Below are 9467 nucleotides of genomic sequence, written 5' to 3'. Positions count from 1 at the left end.
AACACATTGCATTACACCAAATACACAAAATAATGTTATTTTTAGCAGCATCATATGACCCCTTTAATAATCAAGTCATAAGTCATAAGTCATAAGCCATGTATGTGCCTTTCAGCAAAGAAAGCTCCAGGGTTACATTTTCTATAGATCAGTTTTGATTAATGCATCCGCTACATTATTATTTCCAAAAACAAATTATGTGCCTAAGTACATAAACATTGTCCTATAAAAAGTAACATTATCCTTATTTCTGCATAATTTATCTCTCAATATAGCCTTTAACTCTGAATTTATGATGTTTCCCCCTTTATTTATTGCCTTTCACGTACTTGACTCGATGCACACGCATTACACCAAATACACAAAATAATGTTATTTTTAGCAGCATCATATGACCCCTTTAATAATCAAGTCATAAGTCATAAGTCATAAGCCATGTATGTGCCTTTCAGCAAAGAAAGCTCCAGGGTTACATTTTCTATAGATCAGTTTTGATTAATGCATCCGCTACATTATTATTTCCAAAAACAAATTATGTGCCTAAGTACATAAACATTGTCCTATAAAAAGTAACATTATCCTTATTTCTGCATAATTTCTCTCTCAATATAGCCTTTAACTCTGAATTTATGATTTCCCCCCTTTATGTAGTGCCTTTCAAGTACTTGACTTGATGCACACTTTGTAAAGTTGTTGAGATCTCTTCTAAAGCATTACAGGAGACAATTATGAGACCCCCAGATTATTTAGCTAAAGAGAAAAATCTACGTACAGTGTGTGATGTTGTTGAGATCTCGAATCTAAACTTTTGAGGAGACAAATGTGAGACCACCAGAGTCTTTAGCTAAGGAGAAAAATCTGAGCACAGTGTGTGATGTTGTTGAGATCTCTTCTAAAGTTTTAAAGGAGACCATTGTGATATTGTTAGAGTTTTTGCCTCAGGAGACAAGTTTGAGAAGCAGGAGACTCAAGCTAAAATCTCCATTCGATCTTAAAGTAACCTAATTTCTGTCTAGGAGAAACATTTGAGATGTTAAAGAGATCTCACTTTTGATTTTTCTTTCCTATGGGACGGACAGAGTTATTTTTGCATCTGACCTTATTGTATATGCATTTGTAGGAGTGTCCCTTTCAGATGCACAATTTCTAAGAGGTGATTTACTGGTCCTTGTGTCATTATTCAATGCCCCCCAAAAAGCATGTCTTAAAGGGATAGATCACCCAAAAATTCAAACTCTGTCATCATTTACTCACCCTCAAGTTGTTCCAAACCTGTATGAGTTTATTTCTTCTGTTGAACACAAAAGAAGATACTTTGAAGAATGTTGGTAACTAAACAGTTGACGGCCATTGACTTCCATAGTATTTTCCATACTATGGAAGTCAATATCTACTGTCAACTGTTTGGTTAATTTGCGCATTTTAGAAGTACACTAATATATAGATGACTTCACAGTTAGCAGACATGGACTATAATCAGTGATGCTGTCTACACTGGATGCGGCGCGACACGACAAATCCCAGACAGTAAACTGCTGTCACAAAATTGAAATGATTTGCAATGGTCGCTTTGTCACGTCCAGTGTAGAGAGACTTTATTTGTTGCGGCGCAACAACTGTCGCATCCGGTGTAGACACGGTGTAAAAGTCACAAAACTCCAAATTTTATTTATTCTGGGGATTTAAAATTTGCCAAGCTGACCACTGGTGATACAAAGCTTTTTTTGTTTTTGTTTTTTTTAAAGGTGTGTCAGTTCTAGTGGCCCCGAACATCCCTCTTCATGTAGGGATAGAGAGCAGACAGCAGTACTGTTTGCAGACACCGCCCAGTATGGAGCGCATGCCGCTGCAGTACACCGTGTGTGTTGGACGCAACATTCGAGCCGTCCATCAGGAGTCAATGCAGCAGCTCTCCACAGCCAGACGAGAACTGCCAAACATGGCTGTCTTACGGTACTACAACTTTACAAACTCCTTTACCTTTTTTCATTGTTATCTTGAACTTCGCGTTTCTCGGGATGCACAACGTTTCGTACCAATATTAGCGTTTTTCAGTATCTGTCCAATATTAGAAGCAGAGACACACTTCTTCTGTCAAAAAGCTAAAAAGTGATTCATCAATTTTAATGTAGATTAAATTGGTTTCTGATTCACTTCCAACTCTAGATTCATGTGAATGAGGGTACGTTCACACGACAACAGTGCACTAATAACGGAAAAGGCTTTCCTTCGCATTTTTTAAAAAAGTTTTACATACAAACAACATTGTTGTCAAAACGTCCCCCGCTGACACAGACTCATGAAAATGACTAAAAACGCTGTATTATACGCATGCGCATGACATTATCGTTTTCACAAATTCATGTTTTACACATACAGTATTGTTTTCAAAAATTTGCACTCTGAAACCTGTTATCAAAACTTAGCATTTTTCAGGCCCCCTAAACGCCATTATCATGTAACTGAACGGCCAAAACAGAATTAAAAGTTTTCCATTTTTAGTTGAAAACAGTATTGTGTAAATGCCTCCTGAATTAATAATATGATTTTTTTTTTTTATTAATTTTTGATGGAAATAAATGAACTAATAAATAAAAATGATTTAATTAATTAATGAATAAATAAAGAAATAAATAACATTCTAGAATTATAATACTGCTATATATGAGCAATATCACACGAGTAGCAGTGCGATATGGCTGTAAATCAGCACGGCTGTGATTCGGCCGTAGGTAATCACAGCCATGCTGATATACAGCCATATAGCACGGCTACGAGTGTGATATTGCATTTCTACAACAGTTCGACGGCACGAGTGTGCAATTACATAAGAAACAACAACGGAGTGTCTTTAAAAACCCTATTCTGTGCAGAACTACTTCCTTCCGCCATGGATTCAAATCTCAGTTTGACAGTTTAACAGCTGAACAAGTCTAAACAAGTACATTCTAGCTTTAAAAAACTCTTAAAACTAATTTCCGTGACAGAATTATTTATAAAATTATAGTGAGAAATACCGCAAGCGGAGTGATACAAATGGTGAATCAGTTCTGTTATCGCTGGAATAGCACACTCCTCTCAGCCAATCAGATTCGAGGACCAGAAAGAACTGTTATATGTATGTGTGTGTGTGTGTGTGTGTGTGTGTGTATATACATTATTAATACTTATTAGTTTTAGATGATTTAGTTTTAGTTATTTTAGTACTTGAAACTTTAAATGGAAATTAGAAATATTTTCTTGCCGACTAGCCGAAATACAATACGTTCAAGTTTTTTTTAATGCTTTATTTTAATTTAGTTAATGTTTATGTTATTTCAAGAAATGCATTTTTAAAATTAACCTGAGTGTTACTTCAATCTGAGAACTGCACTCTAACAAATATAGTATTTCCCTGAAGGCTGCCTTTCTGGAAGCTTCTAGCAAACGTGGACTCAGGGGCCAAGCTAGAGCGCGAGCTGAGGACCTTCTCAAACCGGCTGAAGCGGCATCACCTGGGGGAGGGAGTCATCAGCCTCGACGAACATTCCACGGCTCTCCTCGCCAACATGGTGGGTCACGCTCTCAATCCCACTCCAAATCAGAGTTTTCCTTCAGAAATCATTCTAATATGCTGATTTGAAGCTCAAGAAACATTTCTGATTATTATCAATGTTGCAAACAATTGTGCACTGTCATATTTTTTGTGGAAACCGTGATACATTTCTTCATGATTCTTTGATGAAAAGAACAGCATTTATTTAAAATAGAATCTTTTGTAACATCATAAATGTCTTTACTGTCACTTTTGATCAGTTTAATATATCCTCGTTGAACAAACGTTTTAATTTCTTTCTCACCCCATACTGTAATGTCTATATTTGAAAAGACTGGTATCAATCTGATTAGTCTGATATTGGAAGAAAATACTACTACTACTAATAATAATATATAAAAGCATCCAATCAAGTAGCTTGTTTTATAAATAATAATAAAAACAACAATGAAGAATGAACCCCACATAATAAAGAGGTTGTGAGAAAGCTGAAGTCATTAAGTGTCAGAGCGGCTCTGGTGATCTGCAGTATATTCGCTCCATCTCTGACCTTCAGTGTGATGGTTTAATCTCCAGCCGTCAGCGGCTCAGCCTCTGCACCTGTTGTAGCTCTGGGCCTACAGGCCTTCATTTTCCGCCTCAACACCCCACTGGCTCGCACAGCCTACAGAGCCAACTAGACTACTTTTTCTGCATCTATGTACATGTTGAAAATGATAATTTATCAGTTTATCAATATAACATAAATGTAATCTGTAACAGAGTAATTATCGTTAACTGAAACCATAAAAAAAAACATTTTCATCACTTGAAATAAAATAAATATGAACTGAAATAACATTTAAAAAACGTATTTTATTTCAGCTGGTCAACAAGGCAACATTTTTCATCAAGCTGAAGTACTAAAATAGCTAAATAGACTAAAACTAATAAATAAAAAGAAATACTATGAACATATTAATTATTTAATTAAATACATTAATATGTTATAATTTAAATTAATTATTAATTTAAAAATTAATAAATTATAATTTAAATAAATTAAAAGATCCATTAGTTAGTACAGCTTCAGAGTGATCGCTGCTGTCAGCTTATATCTCAACAACAAGACAGATGGAGGAAGCTACAGTTTACATTACGGTTTACTCCAGTCTAATGCAACACAGGGTTATTATCATTAACTAAACCTTTTTTTTTTTTTAGTATTAGTCAGTGATAATAACCCTGTGTGATGTTCCTTTTTCCAGATCTTTTAATTTATTTAAAAAAAAAATTGAATGATTGGAAACATGGAAAAAAATACTATATTACTTAAAAAAAAAATGTTATTAAAATATATATAAAAGGCAAAATTTCTCATTTTTGTTTAAGTTGAAGTACTAAAATAACTAAATATAAATAAGTAAAACATATTAATAAATGCTAAATGGACACAAAAAAATAACTAAAACTAAAATTAAAAAAATGAAAACAGAAAATATACAACTAAAATCTAATTCAAAATATGAACAAAAACTATTATCGAATATAAATTATGCTAGAATAACTCAGTAAGAGTATAATTAACTATGTATTAAAGGAAAAATACATATAGTGGGTAAAGAAAAGAATCACCCCCCTTTAAAATAATAACTTTTTTGTTGCTTTGCAGCCTGAAATGAAGATGGACAGTTTTTGTTTTATCCAGCTGTATTTATTCAGTGCAACTTATAACATCCAAGTAAAAGATATAACACCAACATGTCAGAAAAAAACTAGGTTACACTTTATTTCGATAGTCCACTTTAGACATTCTACTAACTATAAGTAACTTTGTAACTACATGTCAACTACATGTCAACTAATTCTCATTAATTTGCAACTACATGTCTACTAACTCTCAGAGTAGACTGTTAGGGTAGGTTTAGGGTTAGTAGAATAAGTTGACAAAGAAAGTGTTAGAAGATATTAAGCAGACAGTCTACTAATACTCTACTAACTGCTAGTTGACATGTAGTTGCAAAGTTACTTACTGTTAATAGAATGTCTAAAGTGGACTATCGAAATAAAGTGTTACCAAAAACTAGCAAACAAACAAAATCAGAATCACCGAGTTGGAAAAAGGATCAGCCCCTTGTGTCAGTATTTTGTTGAATCACCTTTTGTTTTAATTACAGCGTTTAGTCTGTTGGGATATGCCTCTGTTTCTACTAACTTTGCACATCTAGACTTTGCAATATTTGCCCACTCTTCTTTGCAGAACTGTTCAAGTTCAGTTCAATTTGATGGTGACCGTTTGTGGACTGCAGTCTTCAAGTCATTCCACAGATTTTCAGTGGGGTTTAAGTCTGGGCTCTGACTAGGCCATGCAAGGACATTCACCTTTTTCTCCTTTAACCACTGTGTGCTCAGTTTTGCTGTGTGCTTTTGGGTCATTGTCATGTTTGAAGGTAAACCTTCGTACCATTGATAACTTTCTGGCAGAGGGCAGCAGATTTTCCTCCAGTCCCTGCTGCAGAGAAACACCCCATAACATGATATTACCACCTCCATGCTTTACAGTAGGAATGCTGATATTTGGATGGTGAGCTGTGCTGGATTTCTGCCAGACATATCGTTTGCTGTTGAGGCCTAATAATTCAATTTTAGTCTCATCTGCCTCAGAATCTTCGTGTGTTTTACCAAATACCTTCCACTTCTTAATAATAGACTTCAATGTGCTTCTAGGCATTGATAAAGCCTTTGAAATTGTATGTATCCGTCTCCTGACTTGTGTCTGTCCACAACTTTATCCCGGAGATTTTTTTGACAGTGCCTTGCCACCCATAGTTGATTGTTTGTTTCAGTTGAACTACCAAGGACTGAAATGCTCCAGGTTCAGGTGCACTTCCAAGGACCGAAATGCTCCAGGAAAGCTCTTTTCATGCTGAGCTGATCAAAATGACCACAGCTGGTCACATCTGAAAGTCAAATGGCTTTGTGTGCCATTGAGAAGGTGATTAGCTACACCTAAGTCATTTATAGGAGGGGGCTGGCTCCAGGCATGGGCAGGGGTGGGCTGAGCCCACCCAAATGACTGTCTTGCCCACCCAATCAGAATTAGATAAAGATTACGTAATTTTTTTTGTGCATAGATTAAAACTAATCTGAAGCGGAATGTATTTTGATAAATTGAAGCTATAGTTTGAGACTGCCCAAACAATCATAAAATAACTCCAGAAAATTGCAGCATTTTTCTTTTATTAGCTGAATGCAAGGCGCACTGAATTCACGCGGAGCTTCAGTCTGTTGCAGAAAAGCAGAGGCTGACAACGAGCGAAAATGGGCAGAAATATTTGCGCGCTATCAGGGGGAGTTTGCGAGTTACAAGGAGTTTAATACACAAATATGTATCATAGCCTACCACTGAAATTACCTGAGCAGTTTTAACATAGCCTACCACTGAAATGACCTGAGCAGTTGAATTAATGTTCTAAAAAAACCCGCTCATTCAATAACGTGCATTCATAGCATGGACTGGGTAAGAACGTAATATCAGCGTCTAAAATGCATGTAGGCTATACAGTTCAGTTGAAAGCTTACCCCTTTTGACTTGCTGTTAATGTTGAATGTAAGAATTACTTACTATAGCAACAGTCTTATGACTGTATTATCAAGTATTCGCCTTTTTTTTCTTTTGTCAAATTCTGCCGTTTTGAATTGAAAGTTGGGCTGTCATTTACGTGATTCATGTAATTCATAATTATTGTGACGACAATAGCATTTTCTGTCTTGCGTTTTCAACATATTAGGAATACAACTAAAATTGAATGGGTGCATATTTTTAAAATAAAAATATTATTTGCAGTTCAGATTGATTACTTTACAAAAAATCGTATTATTTATTTAGTTCCTTTACCATTACCATAGTGGTCTGGTCTTAATATTTTCCTCAAAACAATAGTCCCCCTAATGTTCTGAATATGATTATGGCCTTGTTTGGCATAAATAAAAAATCAATCATTCAATAAAAAATTGAAAAAATCACCAATACAGCTGGATAAAACAAAAACTGTGTCCGTCTTCATTTCAGGCGGCAAAGCAACAAAATGTGATTATCTTTTCTATACCCACTGTAGTTGATTATACGTAAAGAACTATATGAAAGGTCTTAAACATTTTTATTTTTGTGTTCCCCAGAAAAATACCAGTGTGGTTTAAATAAATGACAGAATTAATAATCACAAAATTCTTGTATGATTTATTTTTTTTAAGAAATGTGAATAAAAGGCTAAAATGGTTGATACATTTTACAATTTGCCTTAGCATCCAAATAGCATCAGTGTCAGCTAATGTGCACGGCCACGAGTAATTATATAAAGTAAATGCAAATCTGATTTAGATCCTTCTTAGGCATGATGCACTGTGCATATGTAACATTTTGTACTAAAGCGGATCTTTGTTTAATCAGATTTTTAATAGTTATTAGCCTTAAACCGAATTATAAAACTATTTTGCCAAACTATTTTGATCCATGCACTTGGTGGAAAACCCCAGTTTAAACGGACAGTTCACCCAAAAACAAAATCATTGTTTCAGTCATCATTTCCTCACCCTCCTTTTGTACCAAACCTCTATGACTTTCAGAACAAACTAGTGAGCACTAGTGGTGCATAAATGACACACTTTGCTGTTAATTTTCATGCGGTTGATGGTGAGGTTTCTGAAGGACTCATTATAATCACACAAACAGGCTCGGGTCTGGCAGAACAACGTTTCGTTTTGATACAGAGGTCCATACCAGGCAGAGTTAACGGGGGACGCAGGAACACTGTATTCAAGTACAAGCGTCTCATGTTAAAAGCCACCAGCTGGCCTGTTAAGTTCATTCTGACAGAACAAAACAGTCTGAGCTGCTCAGTGTTGTGGACATGAAAGGCTTCATTTTTCTAAGCGGATCTGCAGCCGGTGAGGAGAGGTCAGGGCCTGATCCCCTAGAGAAAGACACACATCTCTGGTTCACTGAAATGCCAGCAGGAAACTGGTCTCCAATTAAATGATACTTGCTGTTTTAAGGAGACTGATATGTTATACCAGTGTGGGCCATCTGTGTTATGTTAGCTTCGTCTTTTTTTTATGCATTTCTCAAATGCTTTTATCCAAGGTTTATAGTGTATTCAATGTGTATATTTTATCAGAACACGTAAATAGGTTGTGTTTGAGCTATTAGAACAGACTTTAAACCTAAAGCTTGAACCTGAATTTCCCACATGAGCAGCACAGTTTGACATCTCTGGAGCATTTGCTGTAACCACAAAGCCACGACTCCAACAACACTTTTTTTTTACAACATGCTAATGGTAAATATCACAATATAGTTGGGTCAGGGACAAACGTTGATAAGAGTTGATGTTGGTTTTGGTTTTGTGCATTTTTTTAAACAAATGTATACTTTTAATGAGTCTATAAATGTCATGAGGTGTAACCATTAAATAAAAAGTAATACCATATTTTCCTTACACCTTGAATATATCTTTGCTTTTGAGAGTTTATATATATTATAAATAAAATACAATGAATTATTAATTCATATATATCATTAGTTTTTTTGGAGAGTCGCACCACATGACATTTTGCAACCCGAACTAACCATGCCTTGATATAAAAGGTCAAATTTTCTGATATTTTAAGAGATTATTGATATCATACTAATGGTATTTATCACAGTGTCAAATGTTGGTTTTCTGGTTTCACATGGTTTTTGAAAACTTTAATATCTTTTTCAACAAAAGTTTAATTTTAAGGAGTCTAAAAATGTCATGTGGTGTAACCATTAAATAAAAAGTAATAAAATTTTTCCTTACTCCCTGAATACATTTTCCAGAATGATTTAAATATATATTTTTTCAAGGAATTTTTTATAAATAAAATAAATTATTCATTCATAAATGGTTTTTTTTTTTTGGAGTAATAA

The 9467-nt window shown here is 34.8% G+C and overlaps 1 protein-coding gene across 1 annotated transcript in view; it reads left to right on the top strand.

Moving 5' to 3' along the window:
• Window positions 1-9467, top strand: part of LOC107688570 (SITS-binding protein-like) — a 38069-nt gene that overhangs the window by 16065 nt on the left and 12537 nt on the right. Inside the window, exons 4-5 of the mRNA XM_016486275.1 lie at window positions 1746-1953; window positions 3401-3551. Coding sequence (XP_016341761.1) covers window positions 1746-1953; window positions 3401-3551 — 359 coding nt within the window. The remainder of the gene's footprint in view (window positions 1-1745; window positions 1954-3400; window positions 3552-9467) is intronic.

This window comes from Sinocyclocheilus anshuiensis, unplaced genomic scaffold, assembly GCF_001515605.1.
Source record: "Sinocyclocheilus anshuiensis isolate Anshui unplaced genomic scaffold, SAMN03320099.WGS_v1.1 scaffold521, whole genome shotgun sequence".
Classification (NCBI taxonomy): Eukaryota; Metazoa; Chordata; class Actinopteri; order Cypriniformes; family Cyprinidae; genus Sinocyclocheilus; species Sinocyclocheilus anshuiensis.
This window is presented reverse-complemented; position numbering and strand designations above follow the sequence as displayed.